General features: G+C 42.6%; 1 protein-coding gene across 1 annotated transcript; it reads left to right on the top strand.

Annotated features, from left to right (window-relative positions):
* Nucleotides 1-4,939: 4,939 nt before the first annotated feature.
* iqub (IQ motif and ubiquitin domain containing) lies at nt 4,940-24,989 on the top strand. Its single transcript, XM_060903248.1, has 12 exons — nt 4,940-5,258; nt 12,091-12,225; nt 12,368-12,535; nt 12,697-12,872; nt 15,804-15,959; nt 16,508-16,718; nt 18,710-18,885; nt 19,053-19,223; nt 19,448-19,624; nt 23,520-23,768; nt 23,937-24,122; nt 24,807-24,989. Exons 1-12 carry the CDS (start codon nt 4,940-4,942, stop codon nt 24,987-24,989), a joined length of 2,307 nt encoding a protein of 768 aa, XP_060759231.1.
* Nucleotides 24,990-25,648: the final 659 nt, after the last annotated feature.

Raw genomic sequence — 25,648 nt, 5'->3', positions numbered from 1 at the left:
CACTTCTTGATGACCGTCTTCACTGTGCTCCGTGGTATATCTAATGCCATGGAAATTTTTTGTACCCTTCTCCTGACTGATACTGTTCAACAATGAGATCCCTGTGATGCTTTGTAAGCTCTCCGTGAACCCTGGCTTTTGCTGGAAGATGCAACTGAGTAAATGTCTGAACTTTATTTGGGGTTAATCAGAATCATTTTAATTGATGGCAGGTGTGAACCCAAAAAGACTGAATGCTATAATTAAATCAAAAGGTGCTTCAACAAAGTATTAGTTTAAGGGTGTACACACTTATGCAACTAGCTTATTGTACGTTTTTTTTTAAATGTTTTTCCCCCAAACAGATTTGTTTGTTTTTCAACTGAATTGTACAGGTTATAGGTCACATTAAAGGTGGGGAAAGTTTTGAAATTATTTATTGTGGTGTCATTTTTTTACATCAGAAAAAACCATCATTTTAACGGGGTGTGCACACTTTTTATATCCACTTTATGTATGTATGTATGTATGTATGGATGGATGGATGGATGGATGGATGGATATATAATTTTACATGGATGCAAGTGTTTTACTGGGAAATATACTACTCATATTTTTCATATGAGGTATGTTAGATTTAAAGCCATGATTTAAGTTAGTTTTATAGCTACACGTGATTTAGGATTGTTAGACTTTATGATTTAATATTTTAGAGCTTTTAAGATCCTTTATTATTTTAGACTAACCTGACCTTCCTCTTTGCTAGACATAAACATGGTGTCTTGTTTAAAATTGTTGTGAAAATATCTTGCACGCTTTGACGTGCATAAATGCTGAAATTGCTGAATCGCTGATATGAATATTATTTTGCTTATGATTGAAGGTTTCATTCACACACACATATTGTAAGGTTTTATTCCTTTGTAAGGATAAATAATTGTAAGTATTTATTCTTGACCAAGAAGGCAGTAATTCTTAATACTTAATACTTATTCTTAATATTGTTCTGTTCTGTTCTGTTCTATTTTATTATTTCAGTTAGAAGGCATTGAATTCTGTGTAACTTGTAAGTTACTGTGTGACCTTCTGTCTAAGCTAGACACATTGCTCGAGACGTGTTTTGGAACATTCTATCAGAACATAAGGTTGTGCGTAAATGTTGATATCTGTTAGAACATCTGAAATGTATACAGGATATATTTTCACTTACACACATAGATATTAATGGAATTAAGGAATTCCATTGGAATTGAGATGTGATTTGCTGACTTAGCACAAGATATCCACACACTCACATACGCACACACATAACACACACACATCCTACACCCACCCCTCTCCGAGGTCACACCTGAACACACACACACATTCTAAACACACACACCCTTCTCATCACACACATACAGACATAACACATACACATAGAAGATAAACAGCTTTTGGATATTATAAAAGATTGTGTGAAATATTTTATCTTTGGTGAAAAGGGCTGTGAATAAACAGTGGTGAAGCCAATCTCTGGTTTTCTGGTCTGTTTTTTCGCCCCAGAATTCTGCAGGTGGCACGAGGGCATTGGTCTCGAGAAGTTGACCGTTCCAGCTGGGGGAACCCTTTCAAGGTACATCCGGGACATTGACAATGGCAACCGTGACATATTTCTCAATATGTCACTCATGAGGAAATCAATGAATTGTTTTGTTAAATTTGGATACTTTTTGTTTGTGAATGTATCTACATAATACAAAGAAAAAGAAAATCATATGTTGGCTTAGGGCGGCACGGTGGTGTAGTGGTTAGCGCTGTCGCCTCACAGCAAGAAGGTCCTGGGTTCGAGCCCCGGGGCCGGCGAGGGCCTTTCTGTGTGGAGTTTGCATGTTCTCCCCGTGTCCGCGTGGGTTTCCTCCGGGTGCTCCGGTTTCCCCCACAGTCCAAAGACATGCAGGTTAGGTTAACTGGTGACTCTAAATTGACCGTAGGTGTGAATGGTTGTCTGTGTCTATGTGTCAGCCCTGTGATGACCTGGCGACTTGTCCAGGGTGTACCCCGCCTTTCGCCTGTAGTCAGCTGGGATAGGCTCCAGCTTGCCTGCGACCCTGTAGAAGGATAAAGCGGCTAGAGATAATGAGATGAGATGAGATGTTGGCTTAAAGATATGAAGTTTAACTTCTCGTGTTGAAAAACTCGTATTTTGCATACAAAATACATCACGGATCTGAGTGACACATTTCCCGATATTTCACTCCAGTAACGTCACTCCCAGTGTTGTCCCGCTGACTTGATGTGCGTTGTCAAAATGGTGAACTGGTTCAAAATTAGAATCCTCTTGATTAATTTATGGCTTTTTTGGGGGGGATGTGTCCATATAATATAAAGAACATTACACGGTGGTGAGAAGATATAAAGTTTATCTTCTTGTGTGGAACATATTTTCACTCATCTGCTTCACTCGTCCTTGATATAATACATTCACCACTCAAAGATAAACTTCATATCTTCACACAACCATGTAACATCCTCTACATAATGTATACTGTATATTATAGATATTGCATATTATTATAGATATTTTATGCATAGAATATTATAGATATTGTATAAAATAAATATTGTTTATTATAGATAGATATTGTATAATACAGATATTTTAGACCTATTGTATATAATAAAGTTATTGTGTATTAAATCAAACTCAAACCAAATTCAAATCTAATTCAATTTTATTTGTCACCTACATAATCATACATAGTATGGCATGCAGTGAAATGTTTAGTGCAATGCTCTGTAAGTAGGGAAGATATTATGTATATCGTATATAATATAGGTATTGTATATTTATGTATGATAGTTATTGTAGACTGTATATTTGTTATCTTGTGTAATGTTCGGCGGCACGGTGGTGTAGTGGTTAGCACTGTCGCCTCACAGCAAGAAGGTTCTGGGTTCGAGCCCAGTGGCCGACAGGAGCTTTTCTGTGTGGAGTTTGCATGTTCTCCCCGTGTCTGCGTGGGTTTCCTCCGGGTGCTCCGGTTTCCCCCACAGTCCAAAGACATGCAGGTTAGGTTAATTGGTGGCTCTAAATTGACCGTAGGTGTGAATGGTTGTGTGTCTCGATGTGTCAGCCCTGTAATGACCTAGCGACTTGTCCAGGGTGTACCCTGCCTCTTGCCCATAGTCAGCTAGGATAGGCTCCAGCTTGCCTGTGACCCTGTAGGACAGGATAAGCGGTTACAGGTAATGAATGGATGGATGGATATAATGTAGGTATTGTATATTATGTATAATAGTTATTGTAGATTGTATATTTGTTATCTTGTGTAATGTCTGGCGGCATGGTGGTGTACTGGTTAGCACTGTCGCCTCACAGCAAGAAGGTTCTCAGTTTGAACCCAGTGGCCGACGAGGGCCTTTCTGTGTGGAGTTTGCATGTTCTCCCCATATCTGCGTGGGTTTCCTCCGGGTGCTCTGGTTTCCCCCACAGTCCAAAGACATGCAGGTTAGGTTAACTGGTGACTCTAAATTGAGCGTAGGTGTGAATGTGAGTGTGAATGGTTGTCTGTGTCTATGTGTCAGCCCTGTGATGACCTGGCGACTTGTCCAGGGTGTACCCCGCCTTTCGCCCATAGTCAGCTGGGATAGGCTCCAGCTTGCCTGCGACCCTGTAGAACAGGATAAAGCAGCTAGAGATAATGAGATGAGATGAATTATTGTAGATTGTATATTTGTTATCTTGTGTAATGTCCGGCGGCATGGTGGTGTAGTGGTTAGCACTGTCGCCTCACAGCAAGAAGGTCCGGGTTCGAGCCCCGGGGCCGGCGAGGGCCTTTCTGTGCGGAGTTTGCATGTTCTCCCCATGTCCACGTGGGTTTCCTCCAGGTGCTCCGGTTTCCCCCACAGTCCAAAGACATGCAGGTTAGGTTAACTGGTGACTCTAAATTGACCGTAGGTGTGAATGTGAGTGTGAATGGTTGTCTGTATCTATGTGTCAGCCCTGTGATGACCTGGCAACTTGTCCAGGGTGCTTCTTGCCCATAGTCAGCTGGGATAGGCTCCAGCTTGTCTGCGACCCTGTACAGGGTAAGTGGCTACAGATAATGGATGGATTGTGTAATGTGTATACATATATACATTTTGGCGGCACGGTGGTGTAGTGGTTAGCGCTGTCGCCTCACAGCAAGAAGGTCCGGGTTCGAGCCCCTGTGCAGAGTTTGCATGTTCTCCCCGTGTCCACGTGGGTTTCCTCCGGGTGCTCCGGTTTCCCCCACAGTCCAAAGACATGCAGGTTAGGTTAACTGGTGGCTCTAAATTGACCGTAGGTGTGAATGTGAGTGTGAATGGTTGTCTGTGTCTATGTGTCAGCCCTGTGATGACCTGGCGACTTGTCCAGGGTGTACCCCGCCTTTCGCCCGTAGTCAGCTGGGATAGGCTCCAGCTTGCCTGCGACCCTGTAGAACAGGATAAAGCGGCTACAGATAATGAGATGAGATGAGACATATACACATATTCAACCACACCCCATTCCGTATCACTAGAGAGACATCAACTGCCAAATTCCTTGTATGTGTCAACATACTTGGCCAGTAAACGATTCTGATTCTGGTTCTGATTCTAATTGACTGAGTCCCTAAGTGAAACCGGTGTGTTTAGAGTGGGGGCTCGGAAGTGCCGACAATCAGTGAAACTGAGGAAGAAAACGCAGCTGGATTGCGGTCCAATGTGTGTCGAATCTCCAATCTAAAACTATCTTCAGCTGGGTATATACTTGGCCGATTAATCCGATCCTGATTCTGATCATAATTTCTTCATGGAGTTGAGTCACGTGACGGAGCGGTTACCATAGTAACCTTCAAACACTGTGACGCTGTTTCAGCGTTTCCCCTAGAAACAGAAACTTGGTTTCCTGTGTGGGTCAGTTAGAGTTCAACCAACTCAATTAGCTTGTTACATTCAGTCCAAACCAGCAATGTCAGAGGCGGAGGGTGAGCGCGGTACCGCCTCTGGGTCCGGTATCGTTATGGAGACAGAAGAAAACCCAAACGTGCAAAACCCAGACGAGGCCGCGACCGGAAGCGCTGTTCAGACACAAACTGCGCTTGATGATGAGGAGGAGGAGGATGTTAGAACTCAGACAGCTGTGCAACAGACCCAGGTGGATATCTGCTCAGATCAGGGAAAAGAACCAAGTTCATCATCACCTCAAAGAGAGGGACAGGACACACTCAGTCCTCATGATGAAGAAACAATCAGAGCTGCTGATGCTGTGGGAAGCTCAACAGCAACAGGTGAACTTCTCAGCTAGTTCACATCACTCATCTACAGTGGTGCTTGAAGGTTTGTGAACCCTTTAGAATTTTCTATATTTCTGCATAAATATGACCTAAAACTTCATCAGATTTTCACACAAGTCCTAAAAGTAGCTAAAGAGAACCCAGTTAAACAAATGAGACAAAAATATTACACTTGGTCATTTATTTATTGAGGAAAATGATCCAATATTACATATCTGTGAGTGGCAAAAGTATGTGAACCTTTGCTTTCAGTATCTGGTGTGACCCCCTTGTGCAGCAATAACTGCAACTAAACGTTTCCGGTAATTGTTGATCAGTCCTGCACACCGGCTTGGAGGAATTTTAGCCCTTTCCTCCATACAGAACAGCTTCAACTCTGGGATGTTGGTGGGTTTCCTCACATGAACTGCTCGCTTCAGGTCCTCCCACAACATTTCAATTGGATTAAGGTCAGGACTTTGACTTGGCCATCCCAAAACATTAACTTTATTCTTCTTTAACCATTCTTTGGTAGAACGACTTGTGTGCTTAAGGTCCTTGTCTTGCTGCATGACCCACCTTCTCTTGAGATTCAGTTCATGGACAGATGTCCTGACATTTTCCTTTAGAATTCGCTGGTATAATTCAGAATTCATTGTTCCATCAACGATGGCAAGCCGTCCTGGCCCAGATGCAGCAAAACAGGCCCAAACCATGATACTACCACCACCATGTTTCACAGATGGGATAAGGTTCTTATGCTGGATGCAGTGCTTTCCTTTCTCCAAACATAACACTTCTCATTTAAACCAAAAAGTTCTATTTTAGTCTCATCTGGGCAATTCCATGTAAATGTCAACCTCACCATGCAAAAATAAAGCAACATGTAATACATCAAAACCACTCCCAGAGATATCACCTAGGCCTGTATTTTACAGATGTGAATAAGTTGAACCAATTTGTCACAAGAATTGTTCCCTTCGCCTTAATATGTTAGTCTTTCTTTCTTATAATGTAAAACCCAAGCTAAAATCAACTTTGATCATGTACAATTCTATATTATTGCCACAAGCCACAGAAATGTATGCTAAAATCCACAAAACAGCAAAACAATAGCCATCCTAAATATTATTTAAGAACTTTGATAGTTTTAGCTGATATTTAGAGAGTTTTTCAAAGGGTTATGGTGGTTAAATTGCTGATTTTCTAAACATATGCCATGTCCATTTCAGACGCGTCACATCCATAACGGAATTTCGTCACATCCATAACGCTGACTTTTCCTTCCGAAACTCTGCATGAAATACAAAATATTTTAAACAAAGATTTTTTTAATATTCACCTTGGACCCCTCTATCAAATGGATATCTCCATTTCGACATTAGGTTTACAATTTCACAGAGTTTGATAAAAATGTACAGTCACCCAAGAAAAGTGATACTTTTTCTGTCACATCTATAACGCATCTTTTATTGGCATTTTCTGGCATGCCCTAGATGTACTATGGGAATTGTTCTTGTTCTATCACTTCTCCAGTACGGTACAGCCTTAAAATATGCAACACCTGTTTAAATACTGGGAGACAATAAAACATGCACTGGGTCATTTGTTGCCATTTTGAGTTCAAGTGTCACGTCCATAACGCTGGAATTGCTCATCTGTCCACAAAACATTTTTCCAATAGCCTTCTGGTTTGTCCACGTGATCTTTAGCAAACTGCAGATGAGCAGCAATGTTCTTTTTGGAGAGCAGTGGCTTTCTCCTTGCAACCCTGCCATGCACACCATTGTTGTTCAGTGTTCTCCTGATGGTGGACTCATGAACATTAGCCAATGTGAGAGAGGCCTTCAGTTGCTTAGAAGTTACCCTGGGGTCCTTTATGACCTCGCCGACTATTATACGCCTTGCTCTTGGAGTGATCTTTGTTGGTCGACCACTCCTGGGGAGGGTAACAATGATCTTGAATTTCCTCCATTTGTACACAGTCTGGGCGGCACGGTGGTGTAGTGGTTAGCGCTGTCGCCTCACAGCAAGAAGGTCCTGGGTTCGAGCCCCGGGGCCGGCGAGGGCCTTTCTGTGTGGAGTTTGCATGTTCTCCCCGTGTCCGCGTGGGTTTCCTCCGGGTGCTCCGGTTTCCCCCACAGTCCAAAGACATGCAGGTTAGGTTAACTGGTGACTCTAAATTGACCGTAGGTGTGAATGTGAGTGTGAATGGTTGTCTGTGTCTATGTGTCAGCCCTGTGATGACCTGGCGACTTGTCCAGGGTGTACCCCGCCTTTCGCCCGTAGTCAGCTGGGATAGGCTCCAGCTTGCCTGCGACCCTGTAGAAGGATAAAGCGGCTAGAGATAATGAATGAATGAATGAATGAATGTACACAGTCTGTCTGACCATGGATTGGTGGAGTCCAAACTCTTTAGGGATGGTTTTGTAACTTTTTCCAGCCTGATGAGCATCAACAACGCTTTTTCTGAGGTCCTCAGAAATCTTTGTTCGTGTCATGATACACTTCCACAAACGTGTTGTGAAAATCAGACTTTGATAGATCCCTGTTCTTCAAATTAAAACAGGGTGCCCACTCACACCTGATTGTCATCCCATTGATTGAAAACACCTGACACTAATTTCACCTTCAAATGAACTGCTACTCCTAGAGGTTCACATACTTTTGCCACTCACAGACATGTAATACTGGATCAATTTCCCCAATAAATAAATGACCAATATTTTTGTCTCATTAGTTTAACTGGGTTCTCTTTATCTACTTTTAGAACTTGTGTGAAAATCTGATGATGTTTTCGGTCATATTTATGCAGAAATATAGAAAATTCTAAAGGGTTCAGAAACTTTCAAGCACCACTGTAACTGCAATGAAAAACTGTATACGTTAAGTCCAAAAAATAAAAGTAATTAAACCCAGTAAACATTTCCTTCCCCAAAAGGTTCATTATCACAAGTAGAAGAAATGATCTCATCTCATCTCATTATCTGTAGCCGCTTTATCCTGTTCTACAGGGTCGCAGGCAAGCTGGAGCCTATCCCAGCTGACTACGGGCGAAAGGCGGGGTACACCCTGGACAAGTCGCCAGGTCATCACAGGGCTGACACAGAGACACAGGCAACCATTCACACTCACACCTACGGTCAATTTAGAGTCACCAGTTAACCTAACCTGCATGTCTTTAGACTGTGGGGGAAACCGGAGCACCCGGAGGAAACCCATGCGGACACGGGGAGAACATGCAAACTCCGCACAGAAAGGCGCTTGCTGGCCACGGGGCTCGAACCCAGAACCTTCTTGCTGTGAGGTGACAGCGCTAACCACTACACCACCGTGCCGCCCAGAAGAAATGATATGACTTAAAAAAGTTTGTCGTATAAATGTAATGTACCGTAAATATGCTTTAATAACTGCCTTCAGGCTTGTATGTTCTCCATATGCCTGCGAGGGTTTCCTCCAGGTGCCCCAGTTTCTTCCCACAGTCCAAAGACATGAGTCAGTTAGATGTGAGTGTGAGTGGCTGTCTCTCTGTTTCTCTGTGTTACAATTAATATCATCTGGGATTGGTTCCAGCTCACCCATGACCTACAATGGATAATAAGTATATAGAAAATGAATGAATGAACTGCCTCCAGGGTCTTCTGGATCTTCTCAGTTGTAATATTCATAACATTCATACCTCACTGTTCTTGACATATCTGTTATAACTCTTCTGCTGCTTTTAAAACTAATTTCTTGTAGATTTTGTGAATTTTTTAGATGGTTGTATTCAGGGCTCTACAGTGCGCACATTTCACTCGCATTTGCGAGCGAATTTTTCGGCATGCGAACGACGAAAAAAAACGTGCATTCGTGCGAGGGCTTCTTGCGGCCGACAATTTAGGAAAGCACTGAGCACAGACACGACGAGTTTAATATTCCAAAATGTCTCAAACGTTAAACTGCAAAGTATGTAAATCCAGCGCTGGATAGCCTACCTAATATCATTTTTTACACTACAGACAAAAAAATTACATCAATGTGTTCAGGAGAGCCTTGTGGTGCTCAATGTGAAAGAATTTTGTGAATATCTCCTTCCGTTTTTGTGTAAATCCCCGTTGTTTGGAGGGAGCACACTGAGAAAATCTTACACTTTCTGTGTGACATCTGCGCTCAGCGTGTGGGTGGGGGAGGGGCTGCTCACACACACACACACACACACACACAGGAGGGAGGGGCTGCTCCCTCTCAGACAGACACACACACACACACACACACAGGAGGGAGGGCCTGCTCCCTCTCAGACAGACACACACACACACAGGAGGGAGGGGCTGCTCGCTCTCTCTCTCTCACACACACACACACACACACACACACACAGGAGGGAGGGGCTGCTCGCTCTCTCTCTCACACACACACACACAGGAGGGAGGGGCTGCTCGCTGTCACACACACACACACACACACACACACACACACACACACACACAGGAGGGAGGGGCTGCTCGCTGTCACACACACACACACACACACACACACAGGAGGGAGGGGCTGCTTGCTCTCAGACAGACACAGGCTTGTAGCATCATGGCAAGTCTCACATTCACACAGTACAGCTCAGCTCCTGCAATAGCGACTGCTCCGCGCACTGCATCACTCAATTTCCCACAGGGGAATTGTCTCTAGTTAGATATAGAAACTCAGTTCAGCTACAAAACTCAGGATATTGCACTGTATTTGGTATTGCATTGTATTGGGTATGGATGTAAAAGTGTAGAAATATAAATATAAAATATACAAAAGCTATAAAAACTAAAAAGTTGCTCTGTGAGGTTGCACTATAAGAAGTATTGCACTGTATCAGGTAAGTGTGAGAATATTGTCCTTTTAGGTCCTTGTTGGTGCATTGTTGCACCTGCCGGAAGTGGCATCAGTCAGTGCATGTAATTAGCCTTTTTCACATTACGTCACTTGCAGAAGAACCTCACATCCGTTTTCAGCCTTTTGAATGGAAGAAGAGGCGGCATGCTAATCTGCTGGCTAACAAGTAGCAACCATAGAAAGTCAGTAAACTTCCTTTCCAAAACAAGGCAGATAGGTGACTGGAATGGTCGCTAACAATACGTAATGATAAACAACAATGCGCAGTATTATTATCAATCTTATCTGTGAATGACACAGTTTTGTTAACATATGTTGCCGCCGTATACCTCTTCCATTCAAAAGGCTGAAAACGGATATGAGTTCCCCTGCAAGTGACGTAATGTGAAAAAGGCTAATTGTTCAAGGTGGTTATGGCCTGTGGGAAAAAACTGTTTTTGAGTCTGTTGGTCCTTACTTTGATGCACCTGTAACGCCTGCCTGAGGGCAGCAAGTCAAAGAACTCAGAGCCAGGGTGGGAGCTGTCCTTGATGATGATGTTAGCTCTGCTGAGCTCTGCTCTCTGTTTAGCTACTGTTTGTTCATTCATTCACTTGTTCGTTATTCATTTGTTTGTTCATTCATTCGTTCATTCATTCATTCTCAATTGAATTTTGCGTTTTATGTGTTGATGTGTCTAAGGTTTGCACTGCAATAAACCTTTAAAATGAAAACCTACTTGTGCTTGTGCCCCCATTTTTTCCCTGTGCTCCTAAAATTTTTGACTTAGGAGCACGTGTGCTCCTGAAAAAAAAAGTTAGTGTAGAGCCCTGGTTGTATTATTGCATGAATGAATTTTTGTGATATACTGTAAATGTAATGTATTAGTTGTATTTTTGCACAATATGCCCACATCTGGGGCGGCACGTTGGTGTAGTGGTTAGCACTGTTGCCTCACAGCAAGAAGGTCCTGGGTTCGGGCCCAGTGGCCGGCGAGGGCCTTTCTGTGTGGAGTTTGCATGTTCTCCCCGTGTCCGCGTGGGTTTCCTCCGGGTGCTCCGGTTTCCCCCACAGTCCAAAGACATGCAGGTTAGGTTAACTGGTGACTCTAAATTGACCATAGGTGTGAGTGTGAATTGTTGTTTGTTTCTATGTGTCAGCCCTGTGATGATCTAGTGACTTGTCCAGGGTGTACCCCACCTCTTGCCTATAGTCAGCTGGGATAGGCTGCAGCTTGCCTGCGACCCTGTACAGGATAAGTGGCTACAGATAATGGATGGATGTTTTTCATGAAATGTTTTCCTTTTTTCCCCTTCTTTGAAAAACCGTGGAGGATTCAAACATTTGTACAGCAGCAGCTAGTTTGGTTCCATCCATTATCTGTAGCCGCTTATCCTGTGCAGGGTCGCGGGCAAGCTGGAGCCTATCCCAGCTGACTATGGGCGAGAGGCGGGGTACACCCTGGACAAGTCGCCAGGTCATTGCAGGGCTGACACAGACACAGACAACCATTCACACTCACATTCACACCTACAGGCAATTTAGAGCTACCAGTTAACCTAACCTGCATGTCTTTGGACTGTGGGGGAAACCGGAGCACCCGGAGGAAACCCACACGGACACGGGGAGAACATGCAAACTCCACACAGAAAGGCCCCTGTCGGCCGCTGGGCTCAAACCCAGGACCTTCTTGCTGTGAAGCGACAGTGCTAACCACTACGCCACCGTGCCGCCAGTTTGGTACCTCATGAACTTTTATTTGTGAATGCGGTAAACTTAATAAAATTCGGACAAACTTTGCATTGATTGTATGTTACATTTGTTTGTACTTGTAAACAAAACCTGTTCATTTAACCAGGCATAAACTGACATCTATTAGTGCTTGACACAGTTTCATAGGCAGACTGGATATGTGTAATGTTGGTAGAGATGACTCTGTTGTGAAATAGACATTGAGAAGCTAAAAGACTGCCTCTTAACTCTTTTTATTATTATGTCTTTCCAGTTAAAATCTTACTTATGCCAGAGGGACACATGATGACTGTGGCTTTTATGATTGGCCTCACCACTCAAGACCTGAAGAATCATTTGGCCAATGAGCTGCGAGTACCGTCTGAATTTATTCAGATCACACTAAATGGTGATCACACGTTACTCAGCACTCTTGTCTCCTTAATTATACTGTATATAAATACACAAACACAAACTGGAGTGGATCTGAAAATGAAGAATTTGACTGTAATGGTGTAAATAAAAGTAATCCTGTGCTGTTTGGTTGTCAGGCAATGCTGTGGAGGATCACCAGTCCCTGATGAGCCTTGGGGTGCAGCCACATGCTACAGTCCAGTTTGAGATGAGCTCATTAGATCCTGAAAATTACCCCATCAAGCCAGTTAAGCCTCAGCAGGAATGCAACATGCCAGATGTCATTACTGTCAGAGTACAGACAGGTCGACTTTGTCGTTTTCTCTTCCACCTACTGTGGCTAATGTCCTTTTGTACGAGTGTCTCTGTGGCTGATGTTAATGGAAACATGAAGTTTTTACTGTTTTTTCTCAGTCTGTTTCTCTTTCTCTCATGCTGCCTGTGTCTCATCTCCTCCCACCCTTAGATGCCGTCACCTACCAGGATGTGGTAGTAGAGATTGAAAGAGCCACTCAAAAGAACCCTTTCTTAGGAGGATATCGCCACAAGGTCACTGACACTGAGTACCGCCACGCTGGAGTACAGACTGTGCCTACGAGGAGGCCTGATAGAGAAGTGGAGACTTTCAGCAGAGACGCACAGGTAAAGGCATTCGAAATCTTAAGACAAATGAACCATTAAAGCAAAATTTATAGTTATGCATGTATATATTTATATATGTACAGTGCCTTTCAAGTCCCTCTTTTAAACATTTCCAAATAAAAAAAAAACCTCTGGCATTGAAATGGATAACTGGTGTTTTTAGCATTTGTTTACACAATATGTACAGTGTCTTGCAAAAGTATTCATCCCCCTTGGTGTTTGTCCTGTTTTGTTGCATTGCAAGCTGAAATTAAAATGGACTTTTGGAGGGTTAGCACCATTTGATTTACACAACATGCCTACCACTTTAAAGGTGAAAATTGTTGTTTTATTGTGACACAAACAATAAGATGAAAAAGCAGAAATCTGGAGTGTGCATAGGTATTCACCCCCTTTTGTTTGAAACCCCTAAATAAGAGCCGCTCCAACCAATTCACTTCATAAAATCACATAATTAGTTAATTAAGATCCACCTGTGTGCAAACAAAGTGTCACATGATGCCTGTATGAATCAGCCTGTTCTGGAAGGACCCTGACTCTGCAACACTACTAAGCAAGCAACATGAAAACCAAAGTTGTGGAGAAATATAGATCAGGGTTGGGTTATAAAAAAAAAAAATCCCAAACTTTGAATATCCCAGGGAGCACCATTCAATCCATTATCGCAAAATGGAAAGAACATGGCACCACTACAAACCTGACAAGAGAAGGCTGCCCACCAAAACTCACAGACCGGGCAAGGAGGGCATTAATCAGAGATGCAACAAAGACACCAAAGATAACACTCAGTGCGTTTACATGCACATAGAGAAAAGCGAATTTCTGCCGTTGCTCGACTGAAATCGAAGTTCTAAATGCCATGGAAGCACCTTAGCTAGGCTGAAATTGAACCGAACTTGATTCCTCGCAATCGAGCTACACGACCTAGATTATGCGATTTTAGCCGAGCTACTTAGTGCATGTAAACCCTATCGAGCTACGTAGTCGAGCTACTTACTTCAGCACTGCCCCTTCCGGAAGTGACGAGTGACGAGACCACAGCGGGAAACACAACAGCCTCGGTCGGAAAAAAAAAACAGCCTCAGTCGGGGGGCGGCACGGTGGTGTAGTGGTTAGCGCGGTCGCCTCACAGCAAGAAGGTCCTGGGTTCGAGCCCCGTGGCCGGCGAGGGCCTTTCTGTGTGGAGTTTGCATGTTCTCCCCGTGTCCGCGTGGGTTTCCTCCGGGTGCTCCGGTTTCTCCCACAGTCCAAAGACATGCAGGTTAGGTTAACTGGTGACTCTAAATTGAGCGTAGGTGTGAATGTGAGTGTGAATGGTTGTCTGTGTCTATGTGTCAGCCCTGTGATGACCTGGCGACTTGTCCAGGGTGTACCCCGCCTTTCGCCCGTAGTCAGCTGGGATAGGCTCCAGCTTGCCTGCGACCCTGTAGAACAGGATAAAGCGGCTACAGATAATGAGATGAGATGAGCCTCGGTCGGCATGACACTTCACCTTAGCCGCCACTTTATTAGGAACACTTGTGTCTGGGCATGTACACACCCATTTCCAATTAGTTGGTTAGTTATTAGCATGTTAGCAGGCTAACAGTTAATATGTTCACCATTACAGATCAACTTCAACTTAATGGCCATTTTATTAGGAACACTTCTGTTCGTACATACAAACTACAAACACTTCTTGTGAACACGGAACTGATAACTTTGTTTATACTCACAGTGTTGCCAGATTGGGTGGTTTTAAGTGCATTTTGGCGGGTTTTGAACATATTTTGGGCTGGAAAACGTCAGCAGTATCTGGCAACACTGCTCTTGAATAGCTCTTCTTCATGACGACAACCGGAAGTGTACTAACACGATGGGGCGTGTAGCGCCACCTGTGGCTCGGGTGCACAATGCACCTCACACCTCATCTCATCTCATCTCATTATCTCTAGCCGCTTTATCCTTCTACAGGGTCGCAGGCAAGCTGGAGCCTATCCCAGCTGACTACGGGCGAAAGGCGGGGTACACCCTGGACAAGTCGCCAGGTCATCACAGGGCTGACACATAGACACAGACAACCATTCACACTCACATTCACACCTACGGTCAATTTAGAGTCACCAGTTAACCTAACCTGCATGTCTTTGGACTGTGGGGGAAACCGGAGCACCCGGAGGAAACCCACGCAGACACGGGGAGAACATGCAAACTCCACACAGAAAGGCCCTCGCCGGCCCCGGGGCTCGAACCCAGGACCTTCTTGCTGTGAGGCGACAGCGCTAACCACTACACCACCGTGCCGCCCTGCACCTCACACAATAGCTTGATTTCCTTGTGTGCATGTAGGATTGGATTTCTCTGGCACCCCTGCTGGGACCCTCAGCTCGATTACCGACAGCAGCTCGATTTGGATGTGCATGTAAACGTATTGACTGAAGGAGCTGCGAGGATCCACATCAGTGATGGGAGTATTTGTCACCAAAAGGGATGAATACTTTTGCAAGACACTGCATAATATTTGAAGGTGCAAAATAGTTTTACCATGATACAAATGGCCAATACAATACAAATGGCTGCCATTACAGCTGCAAATCTTGATCAGCTTTGCACATCTGGAACCTGAGATTTTTACACACACACTTTTTTTTTATTTTATTTATTTAGTTAGTTTTGCAAAATTGATCAAGCTCTGTCAGATTCTCTGGCGACATCTTGCCACAGATTCACAGTCGGATTGAAGTGTGGGCTTTAACTGGGCCATTCTAACACATGCAGGTTCTTGCCTTTGAAGCAATCCAGAGTGTGTGTTTAGTCTTGTTGTCCTGTTGCTAGTTGTTGGAAGGTGACTCTCCACCCCAGTCTCAAGTCTCTTGTGTATTGAAACTGGTTGTTCTGGACTTGCCCTGTATTTAGTGATTGCTGTCTAAGCTTGTGATCTCTCTTCACCAGACAGTGTATATGAAGAACCAGGTTCAGCAAAGCACCAACAGCACTTCCACTCAGATGACTAAACCTGGGTGCTACATATCTAACATGCAGGACAAAGTCATGACACCAGGAAGATACATCACTGCAGAAGAATACCACAGCAAGAGGCTTAACGCTGTAAGTGTGGGTGTAAAAGTGTGCTTATGTTTGTTGTGGGGTTGGTTTTTTTTTGTTTTCTTTTTTTTTCCAAAATTGATCAAGCTGTCAGATTCTCTGGAGACATCTTGCCACAGATTCACAGTCGGATTGAAGTATGGGTGGAACGGTGGTGTAGTGGTTAGCACTGTCACCTCACAGCAAGAAGGTCCTGGGTTCGAGCCCAGCGGCCGACAGGGGCCTTTCTGTGTGGGTTTCCTCCGGGTGCTCTGGTTTCCCCCAAAGTTCAAAGACCTGCAGTTAGGTTAACCTGGGGTGGCCTTGGGCTGAAGTGCCCTTGAGCAAGGTACCTAATCCCTACCTGCTCCCTGGGTGCTGTAGTATGGCTGCCCACTGCTCTGGGTATGTGTGTGTGCTCACTTGTGTGTGAATGTGTTCACTGCTTCAGATAGGTTAAATGCAGAGGATGACTTTCACTGTGCTTGAGTGTGCATGTGACAAAGGCTTCTTCTTCTTGATTCTTTTGATAAAGATTGGATTAAATCATGGGCTTGCTTGTGTGTTCTCAGGCAATAACTATCCAGAAATACATCAGGCGCTGGCTGGCCAAACTACGGACCACTCGGCTGAGACTGGAAAAGGATCTGTGCTTGGCCTGGGCTGAGAAGGAGGAAAGAAGAAAGAAAGAAGAGAAGGAAGAGCACATTAGAGCAGAGTACCATAGGAGAATGAACCCAGAGAAAAAAGAAGACTTTACCCTGCTTTATAATGCGCTAGAAAGTAAGTAGGATTGTGTCCGTATGAGGGAAAAGACCTTTACAGCTATAATGAAGAAGAGATGAATATACAATGAATAATCCAGAAAAATAATATACAGTGTAGTTTTTTTGTCTCTATGGTTTCATGTCTTTTGACCTCTGAGGGAATTAGCTAGTAATTTAATTTGTCCTTGTACCATAAACTCCAGATTTATCAGCACCCTTCATGAAAATGACAAAAAGGGAATGTATGACATGAAAACAAATACTATACTGTGTAATATTTTGAATTTAAACATGAGTGCTATATAACCGTAAGATTCCTGTATTGTCGTACAAATTTGGAGACACTTGGAGATGATCTGTGCAGAACATTGCAAGATTCTTTACATTCTTAGGTTTGTGAGTCACTGACTCAAATTTTGACCACAAGTTTACAATAGGTTTCAAATTTGGTAACAGGGATTCCCATTGCAAAATACCGATTCTATGCTCTGTCATCATTTGGATGTATGTTTTGGGTTATCTTGTTCATTGGTCTGCTCAATCTCTTAAATAATATATATTTTTGATGCATCATTGATCCAAACAGATTTAAAATTTAAGTTATTCCACAAGGGCGGCATGGTGGTGTAGTGGTTAGCGCTGTCGCCTCACAGCAAGAAGGTCTGGGTTCGAGCCCCGTGGCCGGCGAGGGCCTTTCTGTGCGGAGTTTGCATGTTCTCCCTGTGTCCGCGTGGGTTTCCTCCGGGTGCTCCGGTTTCCCCCACAGTCCAAAGACATGCAGGTTAGGTTAACTGGTGACTCTAAATTGACCGTAGGTGTGAATGTGAGTGTGAATGGTTGTCTGTGTCTATGTGTCAGCCCTGTGATGACCTGGCGACTTGTCCAGGGTGTACCCCGCCTTTTGCCCGTAGTCAGCTGGGATAGGCTCCAGCTTGCCTGCGACCCTGTAGAACAGGATAAAGCAGCTAGAGATAATGAGATGAGAAGTTATTCCACAAAATCGAGTCGTACATGAGCTGATAGCCGATGAGGTGTGTAGCGCCGAGATTGAGTGGAATAACTGTTTTCTTCTATCCACATTCACTGGATTTTGAGAAACGGAGCATTTTTATTTTTTGCAAATTCGATGAATAAAAACTTTTATACAAAACATCCGACAAAATAATTTCCGCTTAGAATGTGAACAGACCGGCGAAATGACAGTAGCAATTTGCGAAAAATGCGATAATAATAATTCCTGAAAAATAAGATACGTTCTTACCATCAAATACTTTTATTCCATATTTTGTTGCTTTTTTTTCAGGGGGTTGGGGTGTTTTTGAGTAGTTTTTATTTCATCCTCGGTTGGTTCAGCAACAGGCTCTGCCATTTTGTTTTTCTTTACTCACGGTATATGAGCTGATATCCTCATAGTAGAGTAGCCAATCGGAGCATGTGATTGCTCATATCTAGTGAATGTGGAATGTAGAATAATGATGATTGTATGACTTGCGTTTATATAAATGGTATATAAAATTTACAATTGAATTATTTCTTTAGGGTGATATTACACCTTTTTTGTAGAAAATTTTCTTCCAGAGCAATAGTATTTAGCAGCATTAACCATTTAACATTTAATCTCTTCATGCCTATGTCTGTTATTGGTAAAGATGGGAGTGGAGTAAAGGTACCTCGCAGGTGTGTCTATAACATGATGGGAAGTCACGTACAGTAACTATTTTTTCAGATGTATTTTTCTCAAGCAGTGATACATTTGCTTCAGCGTGACTATTACTTTCCCCAGATATTTCCAAGTTACTATTTTTAATAGTACTATTTAAAAAAAATCTACATTAAAACGTTGTTTTATCTTAATGTAGATATAAAAGCATTTTAATCATAGTTTGTAACATTAATTTTATCGTATTCATTTTCAATTATTTTTTGACCATTCTTCTGAGGAACACCAGTCATTATAGTTTCAATACTGTTCTTTTCATACATTGCTACTATGTCTATCTGTGCTAGAGTGGAGAAAGGGAGAAGTGGAGCGCATTAATGCCACTCTGTGTGGAGCAGAAAGGAAAGCCGCTCTCTGTGCGCTCTTGGAGCAGGAGACGCAGTTCATTGCATCTATAGAACACCATCGAACAGTTGCAGGAGAGAAGAACCAGGAGAAGGCAGTGCAAGCATTACTCGACAAGGTTCTTACATTTTGCCATGTATTAAGAGCCTCCCGTTATGTGTTCCATAGTGTGCAACATGAACACTACCTTTACTTTTCATACAGTAATTTTAGCATGAGCTGTGTAACCAAGTAAAAAGCAACACAGACATTTTAATATTGCATTTGTGCTTGTCCTTGGTGCAGTGCGCTGCCCCCAAGCGATGGCAAGCGTCTGACGGGATAATGACCCAAATGGATACACCGAACATCATTAGGGCTAGAGAGCTTCGGGATCTCTATAGCAGCATCACCCTGAGCTATCTGAGCCAGGAGGATCGTCTTGATGTGCTGCTTACACTCAGACATACTGTGAAGGTCAACTACAGTCTATACTTTAAAAAAAAAATTATTTATTATTTTTTAAATCGTTTACTCTAATCATGACCATTTTTAGATCTGCTATCCTGAACAGCATAAATAAGTACTAGAAGTAAAACAAAGTGCTGCTATGCCTCTGCTCTCTTTTTGCATGAATGGAATGAAGACCTGAATGTATGGTGTTCTCTGTTTTTGGTGTGTGTGTGTGTGTGTGTGTGTAGGAAAATGACTGTCAGCTGACTCGAGATATTGTGGACTTGATAGACAGAGAGGCCGACCTGCTGATGAGGGGTGTGAAGGAGCATAACCTAAAGGGGCTCAGGAAGAGGATTGCCACTCTCTTCCTCCAGTACATCAAAACCCCCACTTTTAACCCCCAGGTGTCCAAACTGCTGCCGGTGTGTACTGATGTTGCTTACTGGTGGTTACTTCTTACTTCTATATTTCTTCCATTTAAAAGTAGACGGCTTTTCGATAACATAAAATCGGTGAAATTTAGTTCCCTCTGAAATTTGATCATTGTGATATACAGCTAGGTCCATAAATATTTGGACAGAGACAACATTTTTCTAATTTTGGTTCTGTACATTACCACAATGAATTTTGAACAAAACAATTCAGATGCAGTTGAAGTTCAGACTTTCAGCTTTAATTCAGTGGGTTGAACAAAATGATTGCATAAAAATGTGAGGAACTAAAGCATTTTTTAAACACAATCCCTTCATTTCAGGGGCTCAAAAGTAATTGAACAAATTAAATAATTGTAAATAAAATGTTCATTTCTAATACTTGGTTGAAAACCCTTTGTTGGCAATGACTGCTTGACGTCTTGAACTCATGGACATCACCAGACGCTGTGTTTCCTCCTTTTTAATGCTCTGCCAGGCCTTTACTGCAGCGGTTTTCAGTTGCTGTTTGTTTGTGGGCCTTTCTGTCTGAAGTTTAGTCTTTAACAAGTGAAATGCATGCTCAATTGGGTTGAGATCAGGTGACTGACTTGGCCATTCAAGAATATTCCACTTCTTTGCTTTAATGAACTCCTGGGTTGCTTTGGCTTTATGTTTTGGGTCATCGTCCATCTGTATTATGAAACGCCGACCAATCAGTTTGGCTGGATTTGAGCACACAGTATGTCTCTGAATACCTCAGAATTCATCCGGCTGCTTCTGTCCTGTGTCACATCATCAATAAACACTAGTGACCCAGTGCCACTGGCAGACATGCATGCCCAAGCCATCACACTGCCTCCGCTGTGTTTTACAGTTGATGTGGTATGCTTTGGATCATGAGCTGTACCACACCTTTGCCATACTTTTTTCTTTCCATCATTCTGGTCGAGGTTGATCTTGGTTTCATCTGTCCAAAGAATGTTCTTCCAGAACTGTGCTGGCTTTTTTAGATGTTTTTTAGCAAAGTCCAATCTAGCCTTTTTATTCTTGAGGCTTATGAGTGGCTTGCACCGTGCAGTGAACCCTCTGTATTTACTTTCATGCAGTCTTCTCTTTATGGTAGATTTGGATATTGATACGCCTACCTCCTGGAGAGTGTTGTTCACTTGATTGGCTGTTGTGAAGGGGTTTCTCTTCACCATGGAAATTATTCTGCGATCATCCACCACTGTTGTCTTCTGTGGGCGTCCAGGTCTTTTTGCATTGATGAGTTCACCAGTGCTTGCTTTCTTTCTCAGGATGTACCAAACTGTAGATTTTGCCACTCCTAATATTGTAGCAATTTCTCGGATGTTTTTTTTTCTGTTTTCGCAGCTTAAGGATGGCTTGTTTCACCTGCATGGAGAGCTCCTTTGACCGCATGTTTTCTTCACAGCAAAATCTTCCAAATGCAAGCACCACACCTCAAATCAACTCCAGGCCTTTTATCTGCTTAATTGAGAATGACATAATGAAGGAATTGCCCACACCAGCCCATGAAATAGCCTTTGAGTCAACTGTCCAATTACCTTTGGTCCCTTTAAAAACAGGGTGGCACATGTTAAGGAGCTGAAACTCCTAAACCCTTCATCCAATTCTAATGTGGATACCCTCAAATGAAAGCTGAAAGTCTGGACTTTATGTCCATGTCCATTATACAACTATAACTTGAATATGTTTCAGTAAACAGGTAAAACAACAAAATTTGTGTCAGTGTCCAAATATATATGGACCTAACTGTATGTTTTATTTCTGTAATATCTAAAAAAAAAACCAGGCCATTTTGTGGGTGGAAGTTATTTAATTTGAGGGGATTCCCTAGCAAATAATGTGCATGAAATTGCTCGCTTCGCGCAGTCAAGCAGACAGAGGAAGTCCTGTGCGCATGCGCAGGTTTACCTTCTTTTTCGTCATCTTTTGGGTTTTACAGCAGCTGGCATCCACGCTGTTGCATTACTGCCCTCTACAGGTTTACCTTGACCGTGCACTGACAGTTACATCATTCTGTTGCTAAATGAACAGCTGATCTCACTGAGGTGCTCGCTGACCTCATTTGGTTTGGTCCTGCGTTTCCTTTCTTTCAACATAACGTCTTCTTGCTTTGTTACGATAGTCAGTCTTTCATGTTTCATTTGCGTCCTCCATTTTCCTCTCTTGTTTCAAATTTGTATCCCACAATACCTTGCATGAACAGGGAAAGCCCACCACATGATGCATGACGTATCTTGAATTGGATCACAGTGAAGCAGGAAAAGATAGCGGAGAATTTAGGGCCACATGACCCTAAATTCATTAATTGTTCTATTAAAAAAACAAAACAAATAAAATTGGAAGCCTGTAATTCGAATTCAGTAGCTTTTGGTCCACTAAAGAAAAATAATTGGGTGTCAGGGAAAATTCTTTTTATGACCTACGCTTAAAATCTGAAAGGCAGTCTACCTTTAAATATAGTAGGGTATAAGCATTGCTATAAATTCAAAATGGTGTTTCCAAAATGATTTAACTCAGTCAGGATCAGATCATCATCTAAACATGAATGCTTCTGAAGTTTTGTGCCTTTCTGGATGATCACATCCCTTTTATCAGAAGACTCTTTACCTTCATTATTAATTTGACCTTTAACAACTCATGATTCTCAACAGCCTTCCAGAAAGACTTGCAGTTCTCTCTTAGATGAAGTGAACTTCAATGATCCAATGATTTTGCATACACCAATTTTCAAATTAAGTTTCTGTGAATGTAAAAATGTTTTGGCCTTTTCAGAGCACTGTGTCCCTGAACATCTGCTATCCAAATATCAGCTTACTCTGGCTATAGACAGCCAGTCATGTTCCTTTTTGTGTGCTGGTAGCTCTAAACCTGTGAAAGTGTTGTCCAATGTGGCAGATAGATATAGAATTCTGTTTAAGAGCATGTCCTGTTGGTAAATAAAGCATCTTTAATATAACCTCTTAACTCAGTATAACAGCTTAGAAAATGGTCAACAGTTCTACCTTTTCTAAAGGGATACTTTGCTACATAGAACTCCTATAGCAGGGTTCTCCCAGAGAGATGAACAAAAAAATGTTTAGGTACTGGAACTAGAATTTTTTTTGTGTGTTAGCCATCATGATAGGATTTTATTAAAGACAGTGTCCGCATTTACTGCAATGAGCTTAAAATTGTATTGTATAGTTTGGAAAACATACACTATATATATTTTTTAAACTATTATTCTCCATCTGCCCTTACCCACACCCTCCTTTTCTTCCCAATTTGGTCACCTGGCAATTTCTACCCACCAGCCAGCTTTCCCCTGTCATACAACAGCTACCAGTGAAAGTGAGCACATACTTCCTCCATGATACTTGAAGCCAGCCAACCGTATCTTTTTAAATTGCTGCCCATGCTGCATGACAGAATGTACTTGGAACAAAGTGCGATCTGCTTTCTTCTGCATACATGAGCTCACAGATACATGATTGACTCTGGGGATTTTCCTTGGCTCCTGGTCACACATGGCTATGGCATTGTTGAGGTACAAACTCGTGATCTGACAACAGGGTGGACGCTTTTCTATTGTGCCATTCGGGAGGCCCAACATAACACCCTCTTAACCAAACAACTAACAAATTACAAACTGTATTGTGCACATTACATGATAACCTAGCTCTACTTGGGGCAGAAATAACATCTGACAAACCGGTAATGAGGAACAGAATGGCATACGAGCAATAAACCTTTTATACACTACAAACTATACGGTATCAACTATGTACACTATGAACTATAAACAAAGTTTTATTTGAATATTGAGCATAAGCTACGTGTAAAAGCATTGTTCGTTTTTACAGCTAAGTTTAATTTTCTTTTCCTTGTTTGCCAGGTGCCACAAGACCCAGAGAAGCTAAGGAAGAATGTCCATTTTTGCCGTGGTTGCAGTCAGTTCCGACCCCTTTCTGAGTTTTCTCTGTCAGTGAACGCACGCTTGGTGGGTCGTTGTTGCCATTGCAAACAGCTGGACAATGAGGCTCGGCACAGAGAAGATTTTTCCTGTTACAAAACCATTCTCCAACGTCTGCGCAAGGATGAATCAAAAGTCGATCCAGATGCCAAGATCCCTTACCTCCTACAGGTAGAACAGACATTTGGACACCATATATAAGGATACTATAGTAAATGCCATTAAACTCATAATAGGGTGTCCTGGTATTCTAGCATACATCAAAGATTTTGAGTGATCATTTTGCAGTTAGCAGATCACTGTGGTGGTTTATGCTTGCACTGTGTATTTTTATCATAGGAGCAGGATCTGCGCTATCTAGTGGATGTGATATGGGGGGCTCAGTCTGCTTTGAGTGCATCTAACGACCTGCGTGATCTGCGGATGGCGCGCTGGGACAGGTATTATACGTGGAGTCCTTGGAATTGCGTCCTGCTTACTAAGGACGAGGTAGCTGCTCACCTCAAAGTTGAAAACATGGAGAAGGTAGGAGACACACACACACGCACTTGACTTTTGAACTAAAGGAAAAAAATTTATATCTATATTCTACATACTCTACTGAAACAGAGCTAAAAATACTCTAGAAAATGCAAAGTGGTTTATCCATGACACCTTTGACAGTCTTGTTTAGAGATATTCCTTGCTTCAAAATGCAGGCTGGTACCTCTCTGTGGATGAATCAATCATAAATTCACCTCACATAGTAATATTTTTAATAAGCTTTGGGCCATGACCATTTCACCACCCAGCTGTGAACAAATTGGTGTGATTTATAAAGACATATCAGGTTGGTTTTGCATGTCTTGGTTTGTAATAAGTTTTAAACTCAGTAATGGCTTGCCTATATGATTCCATGCTTTGCAGAACAAGTAGAGAGGCTTGAGTTCTTTTTTCCAAATAAGTTTGCGCTAGATCATACAGGTGTCACTTTGTTAATCAGCATGCTAATCTGACGATTTATCTGAGATTATTTGTTTCACTGATCTCAGTCTTTTATAAGTAAAACCCCCAAACCTGAGTTCAAATAATTTTACAGATTAAGTAACTCTGAGAAGTTAAACTCCCTATGTCACATATGAGGCAGATTGTTTTGTGTATTTGGTCCCAGATGTATGTGTTGCATGTTATGCAAGCAAGACTTCACATTATCTTAACACTTCCTTCTAGACATATGACACCGTGTTTGTCTGCAACATTAACCACAAACACGCTCTGGCCCGGAAATACTTCGCCCAGATCCCTGTGCTGGCGGCGCATCTCCATGATGTGGACTCTCTGCCTGTTGCCCACAGCCACCTGCTGGTCACCAAACCCATCGCTACAGTGAGCAAGCAGTCTCACGAGCAGTAAAACACGACCTACAGTGCCTACAAATACATCTCAATCTCTTTATTCGTTTCAAGCTCAATAAGGAAAACACAGTTACAGACCTGTTTTGCACTGATAACTTGATAAAGTACGTCTTTGCTTAATGGAAGTGAGTCACTCTATTGGATTGTTAAAGACACATTTTCAATTTTCCCCATAAAACCATACTGTTTACTTTATTGTCTGTGATTTTCTTGCCATAAAAATTTGTCCTCGTGGAAAAAAGAAATTGTCCAAATAAAGCAGGGAACTAATCCAAGGTCAAATCTGAGTATACCATTTTGAATCAAGTAATTGTATATGCAGTTCTGCAACTAAACACAAGGTCATCATCCATCCCTCCATTATCTGTAGCCACTTATCCTGTACAGCCTGCAGGCAAGCTGGAGCCTATCCCAGCTGACTATGGGCGAGAGGCGGGGTACAACCTGGATAAGTCGCCAGGTTATCGCAAGGCTAACACAGAGACAAACAACCCTCACACACTCTCATTCACAACTACGGTCAATTTAGGGCCACCAATTAGCCTAACCTGCATGTCTTTGGACTGTGGGAGAAACCGGAGCGCCCGGAGGAAACCCACGCAGACACGGGGAGAACATGCAAACTCCACACAGAAAGACCCCTGTTGGCTGCTGGGC

The sequence above is a fragment of the Neoarius graeffei genome, chromosome 2, assembly GCF_027579695.1.
Source record: "Neoarius graeffei isolate fNeoGra1 chromosome 2, fNeoGra1.pri, whole genome shotgun sequence".
Taxonomy (NCBI): domain Eukaryota; kingdom Metazoa; phylum Chordata; class Actinopteri; order Siluriformes; family Ariidae; genus Neoarius; species Neoarius graeffei.
This window is presented reverse-complemented; position numbering and strand designations above follow the sequence as displayed.

Bases quoted from the DNA above. Each gene is read 5' to 3' on its own strand.
- iqub (XM_060903248.1), top strand. From the start codon at position 4,940: ATGTCAGAGGCGGAGGGTGAGCGCGGTACCGCCTCTGGGTCCGGTATC. The intron at 23,769-23,936 runs GTAGAACAGACA...TTTTTATCATAG, and splicing joins AGATCCCTTACCTCCTACAG to GAGCAGGATCTGCGCTATCT. The intron at 24,123-24,806 runs GTAGGAGACACA...ACTTCCTTCTAG, and splicing joins AAGTTGAAAACATGGAGAAG to ACATATGACACCGTGTTTGT.